The following is a 25,576-nucleotide window of genomic DNA, read 5'->3' as shown; positions in this document are numbered from 1 at the left end:
TTGTAAAATCTAAATCTCTCAACTATTGCTAGCATTTTAGGGCTCAAGTGATTTTGTAAAATTACAGTATTGTAGAATATCTTGCTTGCTGGCTTTTCAGGAGTTAGTGAGTTGTGTAAGAGCTTGTACATTTTAGCATCCATTAAACTAAGGAGTGTGGACCGTCATCCACGTTGTTTGCGTTACAGTACAGTTCAACCCTTTCAATACATGATTCCTTGTCCTCATTAACACTATCAAATTCATCAACTTTCCTGACTAAGGGCCATCATCACATTATTTTCACTTTAAGTTTGGCAGTTGTGCGTCCCTCACTGTGTATAATGCACTATTACTCGTGCATCCCTTTGTAGCGTCCGTGACAGCTTTCTCCGTACTGATTCACACTCTCTCTTACTCTGAATTCTGTCATCTCGTATCTATAGGTGCAGTTGGTGATATCCGCTGACATTCAGGTTCATAGTCATCACCAGTTTGTTGTGTCTGTAGAAATACATATCAATTAAATAAAAGCATGCGCACGGGAGATGACTTTAACTGGTATATTCACTTTTCAAAGAGAGAGAGACGTACATATCAAAGTTCATGGGTGAGTTATCAGTCAATAAGTCTTGGTGCTAAAAGAAGTAGATTGGTACACCACAGTTCCTTTCAAAGAAACACCTGCTCATGATATAAAACAGCTGGGCCTTTTGAACTGTGTTACTAATATGGCTGAAACCAACAAATTTGACTGAAGTTATGAATGAATCTTACTGGGCTACCTACACAATCATGTTGTGCTTACACATCCCGCTAAGAGAATTTCATTGAAATAAATGTAAAGAAAAGAAAATTAAGAGTGTATAGCAGTAAAATATTCCTTATCATTTATAATAGAAATTAGTAACATGCACTTTAGCTCCAGTAAAGTAAGAGGCCTTGATTATATTAAATTCACCAGTAGATGAGGTGGACTAGTTGTAACAATAGGATAACATCTATTCTATTCTTAAGTTTTTTAATTAGTTATTATTGAAAATCAACAAAAAATACATTAAAGGAGTCAAATCAACATATCAATATGTACAATAAGAGTTAAACTATCAAATAACTGATTAACCAAGCTAAACAGCATACCAATAATAATAAGAAAAAAACAAAATATTAAAACTATTTTTTTGGAAAAAAGAAAGAAGGAAAAAAGAACTCCTACTAACTAAAAAAAACAAATTACTACTATCCCAAAAAAAACAAGAAAAAAAATACCCATTGGGAGCACAACTCCTGAGCTATACGCCATACAAGCTTCCATAAAAGAAAAAACATCAATCTGCCAACCAAATCCAATTACACAAGAATCAGAAGAGGACCATCTTAATTAACTCAAATCAAATGATAGTAGCGGGCAAAAGAACCCCACTTTTTCTCAAAGTCAAATTGAGGATCAAAAGTTCAACTTCTAATTTTCTCCAAACTAGGACATAACATAACCTGAGAGAACCATTGTATCAAAGTGGGAGCAGAGGCATCTTTCCATTTCAATAAAATAGCCCTTCTGGCCAATAATGTGACACATGCAATTACATGTTGGTCTGATATAGAAATACTGTGAATATATTGAGGAATTATACTGAACAAAACTGTCAATTTATTAGGTTGTAAATTAATTTTTAAAGCTTAAGAAATTATAGAGAAAATAGATTTCCAAAACTGTTTCAATACAGAACACAACCAAAACATGTGTCAAAATAGCCGTCTCAGTTTTACATCTATCACACTGACTATCAACATTAGGAAATATTTTAGACAGTCTCTCCTTTGTCAAATAGTAACAATGTACAATTTTAAATTGAATTAGAGGGTGACTAGCACAAATCGAAGAAGAGTTAACCAACTTCAAAATTTGCAACCGATCCTCTGTTACCAAGGTCACGTTAAGCTCTCTTTCCCAATCTTGCTTAATCTTAAGTAAAGGATAATTATACTGTTGTAATAGTAAATTATAAATTTTCCCAATAAAACCTTTCACTAAAGGATTCATTTTTAAAATATTGTCTAACAGGTCAGAATCTTGTATATATGGAAAATTACTTAAATATTCTTGTAAGAAATGTCTGACTTGAAGATATTGCAAGAAATGTAAGTGCGAGAGAGAATATTTAGTTACTACTTTCTCAAAAGACATCATGGATCTGTTTCAAGAAGGTCGATTGATGTCTTTTGAGGATAACATTTAAAATGTAGAGTTGCCTTAATAAAGTCCTTTGACCTGTTTCTCCTAATGGTGTTCCTCCTAATATGAATACTTGTGGAGTGATCTGCTAAGTCCAGTTTTTCAGGCTGCAGTTATCAGCCTGTATGAGTGATGGGGACATGGCCTTCCCTACCACCCCACATGCATATACCTACATGCTAAAGGCATGTACACACATAGGCACATTGAAGACACACACCAAAAGCATTAGTGAGTTGCAGAATCTCTTTGAGAAACCATGCCAAACTTATTCAGCTATTTGAAAAATTTATCAAAGTTTGTGGGGTGCATGTTTTAGCTCCAACACTTTGAGCTAGAATTCAACAAATTGCAATTCAGACAATTGTAAATTTAAAACATATATTCACGTGGTGATTAACTGCTGCAGTTTCAAATGTGTCTTGCGATTTGTGAGTCAGAGCTTTGGTCATCTGAAAATGGACAAGGTGTTCCAAAAATTGCTGTAATGAGCCATCATGAGGAACATTAATTTTAATTGTTTGATTTGTTATGCATTACATCATTCAATTTGGAATGAATAAAATTTTTATGAGAAGCTCTCCAAGTTTTCAGGATGTCCATCTGCATGTATTGTGACCCTTTGTGGGTGGTCTGTTTTGTTTTTAATTGGATAGCTGATTAACTTTCTTCTGGCACAGATTTTGTGGTGAACTGTTGAACCAAGCTTTTTATGATTTTCCAGTCCGTTTGACAGATGTTTGATTTAATTTTTTATGGATATAAAATAAAAATCCTCAATAAGGAGTTCGATAAGATATTAAAAATAATTTATCAAGACACCCAACAATTTTTAATCAGGTGGTTTAGGAGAACTGAAGTATTTATTTACAGATTGACTAGGGTTTGTTGGTTAGTGAATAATAAAGTTGGACATTGTATAGTTACTATGTTGAGAACAAGAATGAAATGGAAGTATGGAATTTAAACTAGATGAAGCACATTTAAAGTTGTGTTTTATATTTTATATGCAGATTTGTACTGAATCACTAAATTCTATGCAGAAGAAACGACGTGCTCCAGCCCCACCACTGATCCCAAATAAATTGGAAGGAATAGAATTTGATCGAAGCAATAACATTGGTGAGTGAAAGCAATTCCTCCAATCAAACTTGATTTCTTTCCCTAGGTCAATCTTCCTGCAGAATGGCAAATAAAAGTACATGGATGGTTCTAAAGAGCAAGAAAAATTGATGAGCTTCTTTTTGTTTCTGAAAGAGGTACACCAGTTAAATCTGGCATAAAATTAAATCAATGACATGTGGTACTAGGTAACTTGTTAACCATTAGCTTGTATAATGCTCCAGCTTCTGAATTTTTGGAATATCATTTACAAATGTATGATTAACACAGTTTGTAATCATTGATGTTGGCTTCTTTGAATTTTGGTAAGCTTCAGGGAGTATGAGCACCAGCAACTCTTTATAAAGACTGGATTATAACAGCAGCATGTGATAATCCTTTTAAATATCCACCAAAATGATTTGAATATTATTGGTGTGTTTGGTATTAGTGGCTGGAGCTATAAAATTAATTTTAAATTCAAAGCCACATTTTGCTGCAATTTGCTTTTATTTTTAGAATTTGGATATTATTATTACAGAATCCGTGGCCCTACTTGTTTAGAGGTGCTGGTAGATAGGGAATTCTAGATTTTGACCTACTGACAAATCAACAATTAATTCTGATATGCTAAATTGGGCTGCACAAAAAATGACATCCATCTATACCCAGTGCCTGTTTATGATGCATCTGGGGTTGAATTCACAATACACTTTAATTTACTCCATCCAAAAGAACCTATAGAGCACAATAATGAGAAAGTAATTTCTGTTACTGCTGACTAATAGCTAATATATGCAGCCCAAATCCTAGAAAAGAGTTTGCACAATCCTCTATCCTGATATCTGTCCCCCAATTGTTCGCTCGGTATGCAATACAGCAGGCAATTTATTTCATTAAGAAAATATAGTGTAAAAAATGTAGAATGAAAATTTGTTTAAAGGAGCCTACTGATCTTTTGATAATGTCTAAATCATGTTAAGAACTTAAGTTATATGTTTTTGTAATGCTTAGATTTGTTTCTTCATCTGTTATCAAATGTTACATTGGATCACTTGAGGCTTTCAGTTATATCCCTCAAACATACTTATGACCCTACTTGATCCCCTATCTTAGTGTTGCTGGATCTCAAGTGCCACTAAAGCCTCCAAGCCTCCAAGACTGGCGCACTGCCAGTCCCAGGCAAACAATGCAATTCACCCCAATTAATGATTCCTCCTCCCCCCAACATACACACCTTCTACAGACAATGAGAACACGAGCCAGCCTGGAATGTCATCAGCCACATACACAAAATGCTGGAAAACTCAGCAGGCCAAGCAGCATCTGGGAAACAAGTACAGTCGATGGCCTGAAATGTCCATTGTACTCTTTTCCTAGATGCAGCCTGGCCTGCTGAGTTCCTCCAGCATTTTGAGTATGTTGCTTGGATTTCCAGTATCTGCAGATTTTCTCTTGTTTGTGACTGGAAAGTCATCAGATTATGATTCACTAACATGATGCCCAAGCATGGTGAAGTGATAGCTGAATGTAGGTCCTTTGAAAACTGCATTCCTCTGCAAGCTTACCTTTTAAATTATATGTTAGAACTGATTGTCTCTCTTGTCTTTATTACACATTTTAAATTTTGTTCTACAAACTTCAAACTCAGTAATTTATTTTTCCCAAGTTTCTTTGTCTCATGATGACATATTGTTAGCAAATTGATCTGGTACATTTTTTATCTTTCTCCTTACATAAATATGAAACCCAGGGAATATGTCATGACATAATGTAAGTTTTAGTTATATTTATTGAACTGAAGATGTGTGAGAAGGAAGTTGCCTTCATCGTACTTTGAACATGAACCTCCTATAAAGCTTGCGTGTGTCTAACAGAAACAGGTAAGGTCAAAATTTCTTTTCTGATTGGATCTTCAGTTTTGAGCTGTCTTAGTTCTAGCTACTAGTGTGCAATAATTGCTAGCATGAAGCAAATAAAATACAATATTGAAATAGCAACAAGAAGTATTTAAGCCTTACCTGACAGTGTGTAATGTGCTGGAGTTGTAGTACAGAATTGATGTAGGAACACAACTTAAGAAAGTTGAGAGATGTTGAGAAGTAAAGTGTAATTTCATTTGGATTTTGAGATTATTTTGATCCTGGGTCCTCTCTAGTTTAGAGAATGGAATATTTACAGAACATGATTCAGAAAACGGATTTGTTATAGAAACATAGAAAATAGGTGCAGTATGTAGTTGTCTATTCAGTAGCTGCACACAGAGTGATTTTATGGTTTGGTCAAACAATATCAAAGAACAAAATCCTTCAATGTGATAAATGACATAAACTTTTTACAAACATAGAAACATAGAAAATAGGTGCAGGAGTAGGCCATTCAGCCCTTCAAGCCTGCACCGCCATTCAGAACGATCATGGCTGATCATCCAACTCAGAACCCTGTACCTGCCTTCTCTTCATACCTTTAGCCACAAGGGCCATATCTAACTCCCTCTTAAATATAGCCAATGAACTGGCCTTAACTGTTTCCTGTGGCAGAGAATTCCACAGATTCACCACTCTCTGTGTGAAGAAGTTTTTCCTCATCTTGGCCCTAAAAGGCTTCCCTTTTATCCTCAAACTGTGACCCCGTTCTGGACTTCCCCAACATCAGGAACAATCTTCTGGCATCTAGCCTGTCCAATCCCTTTAGAATTTTATACGTTTCGGTCAGATCCCCCCTCAATCTTCTAAATTCCAGAGAGTATAAGCCTAGTCGATCCAGTCTTTCATCATATGAAAGTCCTGCCATCCCAGGAATCAATCTGGTGAACGTTCCTGGTACCCCCTCTATGGCAAGAATGTCTTTCCTCAGATTAGGGGACCAAAACTGCACACAATACTCCAGGTGTGGTCTCACCAAGGCCTTGTACAACTGCAGTAGTACCTCCCTGCTCCTGTACTCGAATCCTCTTGCTATGAATGCCAGCATACCATTCGCCTTTTTCACCGCCTGCTGTACCTGCATGCCCACTTTCAATGACTGGTGTACAATGACACCCAGGTCTCGTTGCACCTCCCCTTTTCCTACTTGGCCACCATTCAGATAATAATCTGTTTTCCTGTTCTTGCCACCAAAGTGGATAACCTCACATCTATCCTCATTAAATTGCATCTGCCATGAATTTGCCCACTCACCTAACCTATCCAAGTCACCCTGCATCCTCTTAGCATCCTCCTCACAGCTAACATTGCCGCTCAGCTTCGTGTCATCCGCAAACTTGGAGATGCTGCATTTAATTCCCTCGTCTAAGTCATTAATATATATTGTAAACAACTGGGGTCCCAGCATTGAGCCTTGCGGTACCCCACTAGTCACTGCCTGCCATTCTGGAAAGGTCCCGCTTATTCCCACTTTTTGTTTCCTGTCTGCCAACCAATTTGCTATCCACATCAATACCTTACCCCCAATACCGTGTGCTTTAAGTTTGCACACTAATCTCCTGCGTGGGACCTTGTCAAAAGCCTTCTGAAAATCCAAATATACCACATCCACTGGTTCTCCCCTATCCACTCTACTAGTTACATCCTCAAAAAATTCTATGAGATTCGTCAGACATGATTTTCCTTTCACAAATCCATGCTGACTATTATTTTGCCATGCTGATTATTTTGCTTGTTTTTGGAACCTACGAATTACAGATTGGTGTCTGGGGTACCTATTAACAATTGGAACATCTATTTGTGGATTGGATGCATATGCAGTTGTTTGGAGTTCCACATACACACAACATTAAACTTACATGGCTGGACAAGTAATACTTGCAAAGAGGATACCTTAATGAAATACGTAAATAATAATCAGATACATAAAGGTTGATTGCTGGTTGATCTCTCCTAACCCTTGAAATGATTCTGCAAAGTTATTTCAAATTATGAAGGTTAAAGACAATAGAGAACGGTTTACAGAACTGAAATGCATATGCTTGCAGACTTGTCTATACTTGCTAGCATCAATAACCTGCAAACCACACCCCAAATATAAACATGAGAAATTCTACAGATGCTGGAAATCCAAAGCAACACATAAACAATACTGGAGGAATCCAGCAGGTCAGGCATCAAAAATGGAAATGAATGAACAGTTAATGTTTTGGGCTGAGACCTTTCTTCAGGACTGGAAAGGAAGGGGAAAAATGCTAGAATAAAAAGGCATTGGGGGGGGGTGGTAGAGGAAGTAGGATAGCTGGAAGGTGATAGGTGAAGCCAGGTGGGTAGGAAAGGCAAAGGTCCTGAGTGGAAGGAATCTGATAGAAGAGGAGAGTGGACCATAGGAGAAAGGGAAGGAGGAAGGGACCCAGGAGAGGTGATAACCAGGTGAGATGAGGTACAGAGTGGGGAATAGATGAAGAGGACAGGGAAGGGAATTTTATTTTACTGGAAAGAGAAATTAATATTCATGCCATCAGGATGATGGCACAGACGGAATATAGGGTATTGCTCCTCCAATCTGAGGATGGCCTCATCGTTGGATAAGAGGAGGGAACGGATCAAAATGTCAGAACAGAAATGGGAATCGGAATTCAAACATTTAGCCACCAGGAAGTTACAGTTTTGGTGGATGGAGCAGAGATGCTTGATAAAGCTGTCCCTCAATTGACGATGGGTCTCACCAATGTATAGGAGCTGCATTGGGAGCACTGGATACAATAGGAAACCCCAGCAATTTCTCAGGTGAAGTGTTGTCTCACCTGGAAGGACTATTTGGAGCCCTGAATGAGGTGAGGGAGGAGGTGAATGGGCAGGTGAATTGACTCAAGTGAGTCAAACCAGTTCAAAGGGAGATAAGGATCTGGCCAGAAGGAGCAACCTCAGCATTGCAGGACTGGAACATGTTCAGGGAGGTGACTACCTATGACCAACATATGAACATTGATAACTATGCAAGATCTGTGACTGGCTACATAGAGAAGTGTACTGAGGACACCACTGTTATAAAGCACATCTCTGTGAGGACAAATCAGAAGCCATGGTTGAAAACAGAGCTCTATGCAGTCATGAGACATCACGATGCTGCCTTCAGATCAGGGGATAAAGTTGCTCTCAGGTCAGTAAAGACTGTGTTTGTCTGCGCCATCAGGAAAGCAAGATGGGATTATCCACAGAAAATATTCAGCCGTTTCTCTGACACCAGACATATGAGGCACATGTAGCAGGGCATTCAGACCATAACAGACTGTAAGTCCACCTGTGCATCAACAATAATGATACTTCCCTTCCTGATAGGCTGAATGTTTCTTACACATGGTTTAACATATTGGACGATGTGCTGGTGAGGAAGGTTCTTTGTGTTCCTGTTAGATTGAAAGGAAAAGTTAAAAGTTTGAGAGAGCCATGGTTTTCAAGGGACATTGGAAACTTGGTTCAGAAAATGAGAGAGATCTACAATAAATATAGGCAGCTTGGAGTAAATGAGGTGCTGGAGGAATATAAAGAATGTAAGAAGAATCTTAAGAAAGAAATTAGAAAAGCTAAAAGAAGATATGAGGTTGCTTTGGCAACTGAAGTGAAAATAAATCCAAAGGGCTTCTGCAGTTATATTAATAGCAAAAGGATAGTGAGGGATAAAATTGTTCCCTTAGAGAATCAGAGTGGACAGCTATGTGCGGAGCCAAAAGAGATGGCGGAGATTTTGAACAATTTCTTTTCTTCGGTATTCACTAAGGAGAAGGATATTAAATTGTGTAAGGTAAGGGAAACAAGTAGGGTAGTTATGGAAACTATGATAATTAAAGGAGAGGAAGTACTGGCACTTTTAAGGAATATAAAAGTAGATAAGTCTCCGGGTCTTGACAGGATATTCTGTAGGACCTTGAGGGAAGTTAGTGTGGAAATAACAGGGGCTCTGACAGAAATATTTCAAATGTCATTAGAAACGGGAATGGTGCCGGAGGATTGGCGTACGGCTCATGTGGTTCCATTGTTTAAAAAGGGTTCTAAGATTAAACCTAGCAATTATTGGCCTGTAAATTTGACGTCCGTGGTGGGTAAATTAATGGAAAGTATTCTTAGAGATGGTATATATAATTATCTGGATAGACAAGGTCTGATTAGGAACAGTCAACATGGATTTGTGCGTGGAAGGTCATGTTTGACAAATCTTATTGAATCTTTGAAGAGGTTACTAGGAAAATTGATGAGGGTAAAGCAGTGGATGTTGTCTATATGGACTTCAGCAAGGCCATTGACAAGGTTCCACACGGAAGGTTAGTTAGGAAGGTTCAATCATTAGGTATTAATATTGAAGTAGTAAAATGGATTCAACAGTGGCTGGATGGGAGATGCCAGAGAGTAGTGGTGGATAACTGTTTGTCAGGTTGGAGGCCAGTGATTAGTGGTGTGCCTCAGGGATTTGTACTGGGTCCAATGTTGTTTGTCATATACATTAATGATCTGGATGATGGGGTGGTAAATTGGATTAGTAAGTATGCAGATGATACTAAGATAGGTGGAGCTGTGGATAATGAAGTAGGTTTTCAAAGCTTGCAGAGAGATTTAGGCCAGTTAGAAGAGTGGGCTGAAAGATGGCAGATGGAGTTTAATGCTGATAAGTGTGATGTGCTACATTTTGGTAGGACTAATCAAAGTAGGACATACATGGTAAATGGTAGGGCATGGAGGAATGTAGTAGAACAGAGGGATCTAGGAATAATGGTGCATAGTTCCCTGAAGGTGGAATCTCATGTGGATAGGGTGGTGAAGAAAGGTTTTGGTATGCTGGCCTTTATAAATCGGAGCATTGAGTACAGGAGTTGGGATGTAATGTTAAGATTGTACAAGACATTGGTGAGGCCAAATTTGGAGTATGGTGTACAGTTCTGGTCACCAAATTATAGGGAAGATGTCAACAAAATAGAGAGAGTACAGAGGAGATTTACTAGAATGTTACCTGGGTTTCAGCACCTAAGTTACAGAGAAAGGTTGAGCAAGTTAGGTCTTTATTCTTTGGAGTATAGAAGGTTGAGGGGGGACTTGATAGATTTATTTAAAATTATGAGGGGGATAGATAGAGTTGACGTTGATAGGCTTTTTCTGTTAAGAGTAAGGGAAATTCAAATCAGAGGACATGAGTTGAGAGTTAAGGGGCAAAAGTTTAGGTGTAACATGAGGGGGAACTTCTTTACTCAGAGAGTGGTAGCTGTGTGGAATGAGTTTCCAGTAGAAGTGGCAGAGGCAGGTTCGATTTTGTCATTTAAGAAAAAATTGGATAGGTATATGGACAGGAAAGGAATGGAGGGTTATGGGCTGAGTGCAGGTAGATGGGACTAGGTGAGAGTAAGCATTCGGCACGGACTAGAAGCGCCGATGAAGCCTGTTTCCGTGCTGTAATTGTTATATAGTTATATAGTTATGGTTATAGGAATACCATTGAGAGTGTCCTAGGAATTGACCACAAGATGCTACAAAGGATTTTGAGGACTACTGAGAGGATTATCGGGGTCTCGCTTCCATCTATCCGTGACACTTATCAGGAGTGCTGCATGCGCAGGGCCTTTAGCATTGTCAGTGATCTTTCTCATCTGCCCAAGAATCTCTTTAGCACCCTTACTGTCAGGCAAGAGGTACTGTAGCATTTGAGCTAGGACTGTTAGGATGGGAAACAGCTTCTTTCCCCAGGGCATGAGACTACTGGACTCTCTGCCACCACCCAGATCCATGTATAAAGCACCAGTAGCATTATACTCTTATACTATTTACTTTTTAACTTCAGATATAAATGCACCTTATCATCTGTTAATATTACTTCATGTGCTTTTGTGTGAATACATATTGTGTTGTGCTCCCTGTTCTGGAGGAACGTTGTTTCATTTGCCAAACTGACAAGAACTTGAACTCATATTGTGATAATGAGCAAGATCCTTGCTTGCAGCCACTACCTTTTTCCCAATTTCACCCCCCCCCCATCCCCCACTCCAGCCCCATCACCCTCAATACTTGATGCCAGCTCAGGTGGGTATTTGTCGTGTTGCATCCAAGGTCAAAGTAAATTTATTATCAAAGCGATTATATGTCAGCACACACTCTGTCAAGATTCATTTTCCTGCAGGCATTTACAGGAAAATTAAAAAATACGATAGAATTTATGAAAAATTCTATACATAAACAAAGATTGATATACAACCTATGTGCAAAATCGTTCAAGTAAATAAAAAATAAGTAAGTAAGCAAATAATCCTGAGAACGTGAATTATAATAGAGTCCTTGAAAATGAGCATATAGGTTGTGAGCATATCAGTTCAGAGTTGATGTGAGTGAAGTTATCTTTACTAGTTCAGAAGCCTGATGGTTGTAGGGTAACATCTGTTCCTGAACCTGGTGGTGTGGGACCTAAAGCTCCTATACCTCCTGCCTGATGGTAGTAGTGAGATGAGTGTATGGCCGGGATGGTAGGAATCCTTGATGATGTATAATGCTTTCTCGTGGCAGTGCTTCTTGTAAATGTGTTTAATGGTGATGGACTGGGTGATCTACCACTTTTTATGAACTTTTCTGTTCCTGGGTATTGGTGTTTCCATACCAGGCTGTGATGCAACCAGTCAGGATACCTGCCACTGTGCATCTAATGAAGTTTATCATCCTGAGATCTCTCCAATGGAATTCTCAGTTATCCTGTGACATCTCGTCAGCTGTCAAACATTTCAAGCTTACCAATGTTTCATAATCGGACACATTTAAAAACCATTCCAAAAACCTTAATAATGTTTTAAAAGCTCGACTATAATAATGACGAACGAAAAGTACTTCAAAATCCAAAAATAAGTAATACATCAAAATGAAGCAATGGGGTTCAATTCATATGCTAGCTATAGTTGGCAAGAAGCCAAGCGCTCTGCTGTGCCACTGGGCTCAATTGTGGGTGCAGCAGCAGAATAGGCAGTGAGGTGTAGCTTCAATATGTTTCTGATGTCTCCTTACACTGCACGTGCACAGCCATCTGACTTGTGTTGAAATGTGCACAGCTGCCCAAAATAGCTATCAATGACCACAGTTTAGAAGCGTGGGAAAAACTGCAGGATGATACAAAAATTGGTCCTGTGGTTGACGGGGAGAAAGGATCTCCACTGTAAAAAAAGAACTCGGGGATTGATCATTTAATGCAATAGTGATATTGGAATTCAGTCCAGAAATATTAGAGATAATGCATTTGACGATGCAAGGTACAATAAATGAGGAACAGAAGGGCTTTCCTTTGCATTTCAACATATGTCTAAACACTGCAAGTTCAGGTAGGTAAGGTAGTTAAAATGGCTTACTGGATAACTTCAAGGCATTGTTCAGAGATGCAGGGAAGCCATGGTACTGATTACTTATATCAAGGTAGAGTATTGCCTACAGTTTTGCTTACCATATCACAGTGAGGATGTGATAACACTGGAGAAATTAAGGAAAATTAGTGAATTTGTTTCTAGAACTGGGAGATTTTAGTTGTGAGGAAGGATCAACAAGGCTGGGTTTGTTCATGTATGATCAGAAGAGAATAATGGAAAATTTAATTGCAGATTTAATATCAGCTTTGGATATAGTAACACCATGATCTGTCCGTATTGCACGTTTGTGACAAATGTTAGTATGCACAACTGACCATTGAGTAACTCTGAAAAGCTCTTGAGAGCTCAGTGCAACCAAACACAGATTGTAGTGAGTCAATTTCTGCCCCCAAATGTGTACTATAAGGTGGATTTTCTGAAATGAGAATAATGCCATTCAGCTTCATCAGCTTATTTTACTAATTAGGTCAGTTCTATTTGTCCCTCTTCACTTCATATTCCTCAAGGCTCTGGAATATTAAAAAAATCTTGTGAATTTTCCAGTTGAGCCTGCCAAAGCAAGTTTTTTTTGAAGGGAAGAGTTCCTGATTTGTTTAAAAGCGTTTCTTGAAATCACTTCATAACAGTTGCTATAATATTATGTCATTTTACTTTGAAGTCACTGCACCAACAGAAATAGTTTCCCCTCTCTGACTTTATCTAACTTACTAAATCATATAATCACCTTAAACACCTCAATAAGATCACACTTTAATCTTTTTTGCTGCTCACAGCTAGATTTGGGAGATCACCCAAACTATATAATCAAGGAAAGAAGACGTCATCTACATTTCCTTAAACCCATAAGAGCAGGCAGATATTGCAGTGCAGGTTCCCTGAGCATTCAGTATCCCTACTCAAATGTTACAGAAACTTCCCTGCTAGAATTAGCCTGCTGGAGAATTGAAGCAACACACATCAAAGTTGCTGGTGAACGCAGCAGGCCAGGCAGTATCTCTAGGAAGAGGTACAGTCAACGTTTCAGGCCGAGACCCTTCGTCAGGACTAACTGAAGGAAGAGTTAGTACTAACTCTTCCTTCAGTTAGTCCTGACGAAGGGTCTCGGCCTGAAACGTTGTCTGTACCTCTTCCTGGAGATGCTGCCTGACCTGCTGCGTTCACCAGCTTGCTTGAATTTCCAGCATCTGCAGAGTTCCTGTTGTTTGGAGAATTGAAGGATCTTTTAGGCTTTATGATCTGCACCTTATCCAGGTATATCTGATCCCTTAACAGTTCCTGTCCAAACTCTCCTATCAGTGTAACATCTCTTCACTCATTTAATTGCAAAATTCCCTTGTGACTGGAAGAGTGTGGTTTTCATCTTGGATTAGAGAGATTAGCTATAAGGAGAGGTTGAACAAACATGAATTGTTTTATCCGGAGGGTAGGAGGCTGAGGGTGACCTGATAGAAGTGTGTAAATTTATGAAGGCATAGATACGGTAGATAGAGTGTTTTTCCCCAGGTGGAAATATCAAATATTGGAAGGCAATGGTGATAGGGTCAAGTTTAAAGGAGATCTGTGAGGCAAGTTTTACCACACAGAAAGTGATAGGTGCCTGGAATGCACTGCCAGCGAAGGTGATGAAAGCAGATAGAGTAGCTACATTTCAGATGCATGTAGACAGGCACAAAAATAGATAGGGAATGAAGGGACATAGACCACGTGCATCCAAATGTGCACTTCAAAATAGCATCATAGCCGGCATAGACATTTTGTCTCAAAGTCCTGTTCCTTTGCTGTGCTATGATGTCCTGTCTATCCCACAACCAAACTGGATGTCTTCTACTTTCTGCACTTTATCCAAGAATGTCACTTTACAGTTTTCTGTACCTATCCACACTCTTCTGCCACTTAACTTTACAATTGCCAACAAATTCATGTATACATGGCTTCATCCCTTCATCATAGAAGATATAAATTTTGTCAGCTCTATATATCATTAAAACACTACAGGTTCCATCTTGTCAATTGGATTTCATATTTCCTATTTCCCTGTGTCTGTCAGGTTGACTCCTGTTATATACCATTCTAGTTTTTTCTGCATTTCCTTCTGTATCACCATATTAGATACCTTCTGGCTGTTTGTACAATTAAAATCCTTAGTGCCGTATCCAGTACAGTTTTAGTATACTCAAAACAATCTCACCTAGATGAGTTAGGCATTGCTGTCTCTGTATAGATGCTTACTGGCTCCAGTGATTTTGTTCATATTTCTTAAAGTGTTCTGCATCAGGTCTGTAACCTACTTAACTAGAGAATAATTAATGCTGACACGAGAAATATGAATAAATGTTTTGTTTCCCAGTACTGACTCCTTTAGTATTAATAATAAATTTCATCCTTCATCAATCACAAAGGTTCCATGTCAGCTCTCATAACATTCTAACATTCCATTAAAAGATAATGGATATGTCACTATATCCAGGTTCCCAAGTGTGAAAAACATATTTCAGGGGAAAACTCACTAAGTTAGTCTAAGATGGCTTGTTATTAACAGTCAATAAAGGAGCATAACTTATCAAACATATCAAAGCTAAATTGTGCCTAATACAGCAGTTCACAAAGCTAGCTTAATGTTCTGCCTATGATATAAGATACATTTATAGTTTCATTGAAAATAGAGCAAGTCTTTTGGCTGGAACTTGTCCAATTTATGTAAACATTTTCTTCCTCTTAACTGTCATGAATCCAAATTTTATTTTTTTGTCTCTTTCTTCTTATATTGTTACATTCTTCCTTTTCAGGGTGTAGGTTCCCTCCATGTACTGCCTGACCTCTAAGTTTGTGATTTTTTTAAAAATAATAGCAATTTGGATAAAGAGTGGAGAGAGATTCCCATTTGTATTATACACATTAGCTTGAACCAACCCCCTTCAAGAGGAAAATATTGAAGGAAAAGAATCTGTGGCTAGAGCTAATCATATTATCTCCATAGACAGACCTGAACATTTTTTACGGAGCAAAAATTCATCTTTCTGATTTCTAATGAAAAGTCATTGAATGTTTTTAGTTTATCCACAGAGTTTGCCTTTATTTTCATGTCTTAGTTTGACTAATGTATCATGGTATACAAAGAAAAGGAAGGTACACAAAAATGACAGATTCTAGGTTGCTTTGAATTAACTGTTTCAATATGCAAAATGCTTTATTCAGGAAAATTATGATAACACATACTGCTTCACAGTTATCAATGTATTTTTGTTGCACAAATCCTTATTAAACTACAGTGTGTAAAATCACACAACTTTTATAAAAGATCTTGCTTTGAAACACCTTATATTTATGACAGAAATATTGTTGGCCTCATTGTTGAAATACTAGGTGGATGTGCAATATTTTCTTGTAGAGCTTTGCAAAAGTCCAACATTGAAACTGCATAAGATGAACTGCTGTGGATGTTTTGCCACTTTTCCCACATGGCAAGCTATTCCTTGAAACACAGCTGATGCCAAGTTTATAGTTGGCTAATGTATTGCATATTCATCAGTGCTATTTACAACTGTCACTGAGGTTTGGTGCATGATATCTGCTGTGTAACCAAAGAAAGTGACATTGGCCCATAAACTATCCTAAAACATTTAAGTGTTTTATAACAGCAAAATAGAAGTTATCCTCTTTCATTTACATACATTTCGCTTGTGAACCATGCCTATTCACTTATCAATGGCCAACATTTGCATCTTAAATCAATTCTGCCTTACAAATAAATACTTAGTTTCTTACTCTTGGTTCCTTTAAACTGCAGAGCTAATTTCAAATACATTCCTCTATGCTTTGGGATTTTAGCTGTTTTCATTTGATGGACTGAGATAGGAGCAGTTAGACTGGCAAATTATTCCCACTATTTAGACTCCTTGTGTAAAGCTGAACTATTTTTTGTTTTTTCTAATTAATGCAATATTTCTGCATTGAAGAAAAATCTTGTTTTCTTTTGTTTTAATTTGCTTATGTATAAGCAATCATTTAAAAATGTATTTTCCTCCCTTCTTTTCCCCATCATAGTGGTCAAGTATCTTCCAAGAATTATATTCACTATATAAAATGGAGAAGTTGAGAGCTACTTCAGTTCAAGTTAGTTATTCAATTTGCTTTGCAATTTGCCCACAGTTATCTTTGCTTTAGGCACCAATAACTGGAACTGATATGGTAGTAAATAAAGGACTCATTTCTGTAAAGTTGAATCTCATAATACCAGCAATGTTGGAAACATGTGTTTTATAATAGGCTACAGTTACTTCCAAAATAGATTATGCCATCCAATTCAATCAACTGTCGTTTTTCTTCAGTCATGAGATTATTTTTATGTGCATGTAAAAACTTGTTTTTATCTTTCTCTTCACTGTCCTCTTTTCCAGCCACCTGCTGTGCACCTGTTCCTATGCGGGTCAATCGCCTCTGACAACCTTTGCTTCTGGTTCTGAACTCTCCCTGCAGTGAACTTTCCTGTGTTCATCTGAATTCATCTGAACTTTTATCATACTTTCCTGTTGATGACTCATCTTTCACCTGCAAAGAACTTGGGATGATTGTTTCTTTCTGTGATATTATAATATGCTAATTTTCCAATATTATTATTTACAACTTGCTCAGTGAAAGATTTCTGAATTAATAGGTATCCGGACTCAACTTCGGGCTGTGGATTGCATATGTCATATAATATTGCCTTAGAAAAAAATCAAACATATTTCCCTCAGTTTAAATTTGTAACTTACTGTTGATCATTGTATTGGATGAGAATTTATTCAGGAATAATGTATGATCCATAAAAATGATCCATTACAAACTGCAAGATTTACAAATTAAGTAGTGTGGCTGAATTTAAGGTGAATGAATGCAAAGGGAAGGGGTTTCCTCTGAAGTACTTAGCCGCAGTTTGAATACCCCTGCTTTTGTACATTGGTGTTTCTCCTTCTCAGTATTATTTAATGTTCTGTACACTTAAATAGCTAGTTCATTCAGTGTCTCCAATGTAAATTCTACTAGGTCACATTCCTGGCACGGAGCTTGAGCTGCTGGGAGTGCATACTGGAATTTGAGCAGGAGCTCAAAAGTATTTTCTAATTACTGATTGACAAAAACTCCAGAAGGATCAGCTTGCCTCTGTGCCCATGTTCTCGATGCATTCTTGCAGACAAAGTTCTGGACTGGGTTTACAACTATGTCAAACTTCCCTTATGATAATGAAGTACTGTACTGTATTCATTTGTTTCTTTTATGAATAACTATTGGTATTGATATGGTGCCTATGCTTTTTATGTTTATCCCATTGATACCACAATTATATTGCTAATGATTTCATATTAAGAAATATTGTGAAGGTTGAGCATATCCTGGGTTTAATTTCAAATGCTTCAAAAATGATCTCATGTATTTTTAGTTTTTAAAATATTGTACAACAGGTTTTTTCCTTTTATTCCACCCTACTAGTCTAGCATGTGAATACATCTGTATATTGGAAATATGCCCAATGTTGTGACATTGTTTATAATGTTGGACTTGTTAACTGTGTGGCTTTGCATGGCCCAAACTGCTCTTCCTTTGTGTGACTGTTCACAATGTTGAAACTAATTAGTTAACTAATTGGCCTGGAGAATTGCTAATAGTCATGCAAATTCCTGGAAGAAACCAAAATAAAAATCTTCGGTTTAGACAAGAGGGAACTGCTTAAACTGTAAGTACAATTTTACTTCATGTGAAAATACTCAGTTATGGAAGATATCTTTTGTGGCTCAAAAATATGTTTTTGACAAATGTTAATGGAAAGAACAGTATCATTATGTATTTAATACTTTGATTATTTTGTAGTCTTGAAGATATCATATAGTAGTCATATCATGGTGCCACCAAACTCGAGGAGCAGTTTGTTCTTTAAAAACACTTCCCTGATATGAAGGTTGCTTCCTGCAGAAAATGCTATTATCATCCAGTTAGATTTCATTGGGGCAGTATAGAATTGGTTATAATCTAATTAAACTCAAATACACAAATATTAAGGTATAATATCTTTAAAGTATTGATGGAAGAGGTTTGAGATGATGTGATTGTGATATTGTCTGAAGTAACAATGGTCATGAAGTGAAACAGCTAACTTGTGAGACTTAGGACAACAAACACTTCGTTGGCTTCCTTGGGTATTGAAAAATTAATACTGTTTTTATCAATGCCCTTTTGAAGTTAATGCAAGTTGCACTGTATTTAGTACACAAAGTAGTAGTTTTCATAAAGGAATGATATTAATTCATGACTTTTTTTAAAGAAGTGCCAAAAGCATTTTGCTGTGTTTTCTTAATTTGCATATAATTATAGATGCAGTTTCTTGCTTCAAGCATGTGACTCAGAAAACAAAAAATTTCAGATTTAAGGAATGGCACAGAACTGAGTGTGTTATCTTGTTTGAAGTTTATAATTTCACGAGTATTATTGGCTCAGAAATAAACCAAAAGCACTCAAGCAGATGGGAGCAAGTTGGCAGCTTGATTATTATTTGAGCATTACATAATTTAGTTGTGGTCTTTCAAAACTTTTAACCACAGCATAGTATCAGAAGTTTTATTTGTATTCTTTTATAGTTTGAGAATGCAATAACATCTTATTGTTACTTTTCCAAATTCAATAAAGCTTTTCACGAGAAAGGGATGATTTTATTATATATTTTGGAAAAGAGAAAACTATTATTTTGAAACCACTGGTAAAATGAAATCATTTTGAAGCATTAAATGCAGTGTCTTTTAGGCTTTACATTTCTTAGCCCTATTGTGTAAAAGCAATGGAGCATGAGCTATTAATATATGTGTGAGATTTACATCTGAAACTTTAACAAATGCTTCACTGAATTTTAAGGATGATACTCAAATTTGATTTTGAGATTAGGCACATTTGGAAAAGTATTATAAAATCTACAATCTCCATATCAGCTAAAAATAAATAATTTTAAGTAAAGCCAGAAATGAGGATTCATTCCAATTTTAATCATACAAGAAACTTGAAAAATCTTATTATTACTGAGAAAGCTCCACACTTTTAAATGTTGAGTATAACCCTTAAAACAGTTTCAATGAAGTTGTGTAAATTTGCATTGTTCTTTAAAAATCCTCCTTAAGTATATCAGGGAATTCTGCGGCATTATAAGGACTGGGACTCATACTATTAAGAGTAAAATGTTTGTTTTACCATTGGAGTGCATCTTATGGCATGATGTGTGCTTCAAGCTTTAATGGCCATACACCTCCTGTGATCACTTGAAGGTTGATTGTGAAGCATTCAGGTCAATTATTAGTTAGGCACACATGCAATTTTTAGTTACATGTATCTTGAAACACAACATTTGAAGTCAGTTGGAGGATACTTGTGAGCAGCAAAATCTAAATATATAATTAACTTCTCAATTTTTAATTAACTTTTTTTATTATAATGCTTTCAACTGTGATATAGGAGTTTACCAGAACAATAATTTTGTGAGGTCAGGGCATTGCTTAACTAATGAGTAAAACATTTCTCCTCATTTGGCCATGGTATTGGATTTTGTAAGGAGAACTTTCTAGCATTATCTGGGCTGGATGCATCTTTGTTATTTCCATATCTGGCACATAGGTTGGTGATTGGGGTCACTCCAATTTCAATAGTATGTTTAAACAAGTGTAGAGTGTTTCACTTTAACTTTATTCAAAGTTCAAAGTAAATTTATTATCAAAGTACATGTATGTCACTATATACAACCCTAAGATTCGTTTTCTTGTGGGCATACAGAATAATAACCATAACAGAATCAATGAAAGACCAACCAACTAGGGCATTCATCCAGTGCAGAAACAAGCTGTGCAAATACAAAGAGAGGAAATAATAATAATAAATAAATAAGCAATAAATATCAAGAACATGAGATAAAGATGCCCCTGAAAGTGAGTCCATTGGACATGGAAGCATTTCAGTGATGGGGCAAATGAAGTTGAGTGAAATTATCGCCTTTGGTTCTAGAGCCTGATAGTGGCGGGTTAATAACTGCTCCTCTACCTGGTGGTGTGAGTCCTGGAGCTCTTGTGCCTTTTTCCTGATGGCAGCAGCAAGAAGAGAGCATGTCCTGGTATTTCATTTTATGTTTTTCCCACTGCTGTATTTAAAAAAAATGTACTTGGAGGTGATGAGAAAAGAACAATGTTGTTTAAATCTGCAACAAGAACAATGTGATTTAATAGAAACTTCCCTTTCATCTTGGATATTGCTTTCTTTGGGATGGAGAGATGTGTGTGTATGTAGATGGGATATATTGAATTGAATTGACTTCATTTCTTACATCCTTCACATACAGGAGGAGTAAAATCTTTACATTATGTCTCCATCTAAATGTGCAATGTACAATCATAGTAACTTATAATAAATAGAACAGTCAAGGCAACACAAGAGTACACTCAAATCAGCTTGAGTTAATCAGTCTGATGACCTGGTGGAGGAAGCTGTACTGAAGCCTGTTGGTCCTGGCTGTTGTCTGGATGGTAGCAGCTGGAATAGATTGTGGTTGGGGTGACTCAGATCCCTAATGATCCTACGGGTCCTTTTTACACACATGTCCTTGTAAATGTCCTGAATCACGGGAAGTTCACAACTACAGATGCACTGGGCTGTCCACACCACTCTCTGCAGACTCCTGCGATTAAAGGAGGTACAATTCCCACACCAGGCAGTGATGCAGCTCTCTAATATGCCTGTGTAGAAAGTTCTTAGGATTTGTGGCCCATACCGAACTTCCTCAACCATCTGAGGTGAAAGAGGCGCTGTTGTGCTTTTTTCACCACACAGCTATTGTGTACAGACCACGTGAGGTCCTCGGTGATGTGGATGCCAAGGAACTTAAAGCTGTTTACCCTCTCAACCCAAGGTCCATTGACGTCAATAGGGTAGGCAGCATCTCTAGGAAGAGGTGCAGTCGACGTTTCAGGCCGAGACCCTTCGTCAGGACTAACTGAAGTAAGAGTGAGTAAGGGATTTGAAAGTTGGAGGGGGAGGAGGAGATCCCAAAATGATAGGAGAAGACAGGAGGGGGAGGGATGGAGCCAAGAGCTGGACAGGTGATTGGCAAAAGGGATAAGAGAGGATCATGGGACAGGAGGTCCGGGAAGAAAGACAAGGGGGGGGGGACCCAGAGGATGGGCAAGGGGTATATTCAGAGGGACAGAGGGAGAAAAAGGAGAGGGAGAGAAAGAATGTGTGTATAAAAATAAGTAACAGATGGGGTACGAGAGGGAGGTGGAACTCAGGTTGGAGGAACAACACCTTATATTCCGTCTGGGTAGCCTCCAACCTGATGGCATGAACATTGACTTCTCTAACTTCCACTAATGCCCCACCTCCCCCTCGTACCCCATCTGTTACTTATTTTTATACACACATTCTTTCTCTCACTCTCCTTTTTCTCCCTCTGTCTCTCTGAATATACCCCTTGCCCATCCTCTGGGTCCCCCCCCCCTTGTCTTTCTTCCCGGACCTCCTGTCCCATGATCCTCTCTTACCCCTTTTGCCAATCACCTGTCCAGCTCTTGGCTCTATCCCTCCCCCTCCTGTCTTCTCCTATCATTTTGGATCTCCCCCTCCCCCTCCAACTTTCAAATCCCTTACTCACTCTTCCTTCAGTTAGTCCTGACGAAGGGTCTCGGCCTGAAACGTCGACTGCACCTCTTCCTAGAGATGCTGCCTGGCCTGCTGCGTTCACCAGCAACTTTTATGTGTGTTGCTTGAATTTCCAGCATCTGCAGAATTCCTGTTGTTCTCCATTGCTCCTGTAATCCACAACCAGCTCCTTTATTTTTGCGACATTGAGGGAGAGGTTGTTTTCTTGACAGAGAGATGACTTCTTCCTTGTAGGCCACCTCGTTATTGTTTTGAGATTAGGCCAATCAATGTAGTGTCGTCAGCAAATTTAATTAGCAGATTAGAGCTGTGGGTGGCGACACAGTCATGGGAGTAAAGGAGGGGATTTAGTACTCATCCCTGAGGGGCTCCTGTATTGAGATTCAGAGAGGTGGAGGTGAGGGAGCCCACTCTTACCACCTGCCAGCGATCTGACAGGAAGTCCAGGATCCAGCTGCACAAGGCAGGGTGAAGGCCGAGCTCTCTGAGCTTCTTGTCGAGCCTGGATAGAACTATGGTGTTGAATGCTGAACTGTAGTCCAAGAACAGTATTCTCACATAAGCATCCTTCTTCTCCAGATGTGTAAGCACACACATACAGTTTGACTAGAAATCAGTATTAGTAAATCCCTAGTTGAGTGCTTTGGTTATTTTGTTCTTTCATTACTTGGATGTGCCCTTATGGTATAAGTGCACATTCAGATTATAATGTAGCAGTCCATGTACCCACTAAGCTGTTTTGGTGCTCAACTCAACAAGCTATTTGGTTCAGTTTTACTTCTGCCCCTGTAGAGAACAGTATCATGTATTCTTTGTCCTTAATTCAAAATGCTTGATCATACTGAAAATTGTATTTGAATGTCCCAATTTGAAGGAATGCTCCCTCACCTGTAACCCTTTACCCTTTGCTTGAGAATGAACGTAAATTTCCACTTAAATTTAATGAGATATAGAATTCACACAATAATTAACCCAGTTAGTTTGAATCACTGTTCTTCTGATCAAACATTGAAACACTTAGATATCAAACTCCATACAGGTTTATTTCAAAGGTTAATTTCATTCCATATCATTATATACTGCTCAAATATTAACATGGCAAATCTGACTCATAGATTGCAGACTTAAATACATGTTGCTGCAAATTCAGTTAAATATGTTTTATCTATATACTTATCAATTTGTGAATCAGTAGTTTTAATTTGATCCTTTCTTTATGTTTCTTTAAGGTAAATTGGAAAGCATCTTTTCAGTTTGCAGGACCTTTTTGTAATTTGTTTCATAATGCTTCATCAATTTTCAGCTGCATATTTCATTCATCACTGATAATTGATGTTTCATTATCAAGCTGCTTTGTCTTGATAATACAGAATCTATTTATTTTAGTGTTGTTGGAGCACTCTTCCAGGTTCTCCAGCTTTATTAATCATCTTGTAAAAGATGGAAAGCTTGAGGAGTTAGAAATAGGAACCCCTGCTGCTTAATTTTCTGTCTCTAACCAATTTATGTGCCTGGTACATTAAAGCTGATGGTCATTGGTGTTTTACTTTACTTTACTTTATTATCGCCAAACTTTATTATCAGGATGTATGACTGTGTGATTTATTGAGCGGGTAGTTAGAATCTCCTGTTCGTGAGAATTTTACTTGTCACATTCATCTGTAAGTGCCCCCAGCAATGATATCCATCTTACTGAACTTGTGCTTTCTCCCATTGCACTGCGACATCTGGCCAGGGCTGACTTTTTAACTTGGCAATTTGTGAAGAATGTATCCAACACTACTAATCATGTGACCCTGTGCAGAACGTACTTGCAAAGGGAGCAGAATTATTGGTTCACTGGACCTCCAAGGCTGCATTCTGATAGTATTGACAGGAAGAAAATGAAGAAGAAATTCTGATGGATGATAAGTGACCAAGGATATTGGTGCATTGATCATTGACACATGTGATGGTTATTCAGCACTGTTTCATTAACATAAGAATATTAGTAATTGGAACAGGAATGGGCCATCTGGCCTTTTACATCTGTTCTGGCAATTCAGTAAGATTATGCCCAATCTTAGTTCACCATCTCAGCCTCATATCCATGATTGCCTTGATGAGTGCCAAAGAGTCCTATTAATCCAGTATCTTGAAGTTAATATGTTGAAAATGAAATTCCCCATTGCATTGCTTCAATTCACAAACAATATAACTATCTCTGAGGGATCCATTCCTAATGGTTACAGCTGTAACTTTGCTCTCAAGATTTTCTATTTGTTATCTTGTCACCTATCAAATGCTGGAACAACATTTATCCACAATGTTCAGGAGATTCTCCAAGCCCTGGTTGCAAAAATAGAAAAAAATAAATAGGTGAAGGAAGAATTGTCTTTCTTCAGGGGCAGTCAATTTATAGAAGATTAAAGAATAGTGAAGATAGTAAAAATATTTTGGTCTTTCCAAGTGATGTTGGAAATGGGAATGTATGTATTTTAACGATAAGTTGGAAAATAAAGCCATTTTATAAATGTTAGTAGAATTTGAGGAAAATACAGAACCCGATACTCCTGATATGTACCGTTGGCTTTTGAGGAAAGGCTCAATGTACTGATCACAATTTCTTAAAAGGATCGCTAATGTGTATATTATTGTGTGCAACTGACTGGAGATGGGAAAGTGTACACCAACCTGTCTAACATTGGTTAAGGACAATCTCTTGGAATGCATAATCCAAAGTAGGATTGATGTAAAATTGAAGTTTCAGTTGCTTATAATGAGGCAAATTCAATGAAAAAACATGCAGAGGAAAAAAACAGGTAGTTGTATGCTATGGTTCCATAAGGTGTCTGTTGGAATAGTGTTCAGCATAAGTTCTTGGTGGGGTGGGGGGCATTGAAATAAAAGGAAAATGAGTCAGCAATGGAAATAGTGAACTACTGAAGGAATTGTTGAATCCTCTTTAGTTATCTGAAAATGTAAATAAGGAAGGAAGCATCATCTAAAATTCGGATGATAAAAAGAAATAAACGGGACTGTCTTACAACAAAGAAGATGGTTAAGAGACTTGAGTGAAACAGTGGTAGGTTAGTCATGATGAAATGTTAGTGTGTAGAAATGTATAATTTATTTCGGGGGAATACACACAGTTATGTAGTTTGTGAAAGCAAAGTTAAATCTAAAAGTTGTTGTGAATTTCAGTATCTGCAAATCTACAATCAGCTTGTAGGTAAAACTTTGACAAGCAATGGTCTTGTGTGGCATTATAAACATTTACAGTACTGTGCAAAAGTCTTAGCTGGGGT

The 25,576-nt window shown here is 37.7% G+C and overlaps 1 protein-coding gene across 8 annotated transcripts in view; it reads left to right on the top strand.

Annotated features, from left to right (window-relative positions):
* cobl (cordon-bleu WH2 repeat protein) overlaps positions 1-25,576 on the top strand; it is a 302,078-nt gene that overhangs the window by 206,070 nt on the left and 70,432 nt on the right. For all 8 annotated transcript variants that reach the window (XR_011885441.1, XR_011885442.1, XM_072253549.1 and 5 more), the window contains one exon: positions 3,229-3,337. Coding sequence is in view for 6 of the 8 variants with exons in the window: in XM_072253549.1 (XP_072109650.1) it covers positions 3,229-3,337 (109 nt within the window). In the remaining 2 variants the exon portion in view is untranslated. The remainder of the gene's footprint in view (positions 1-3,228; positions 3,338-25,576) is intronic.

Source organism: Mobula birostris, chromosome 3, assembly GCF_030028105.1.
Source record: "Mobula birostris isolate sMobBir1 chromosome 3, sMobBir1.hap1, whole genome shotgun sequence".
NCBI lineage: Eukaryota > Metazoa > Chordata > Chondrichthyes > Myliobatiformes > Myliobatidae > Mobula > Mobula birostris.
Note: the sequence above shows the minus strand (reverse complement) of the source record. Positions and strands in the feature narration are given on the sequence as shown.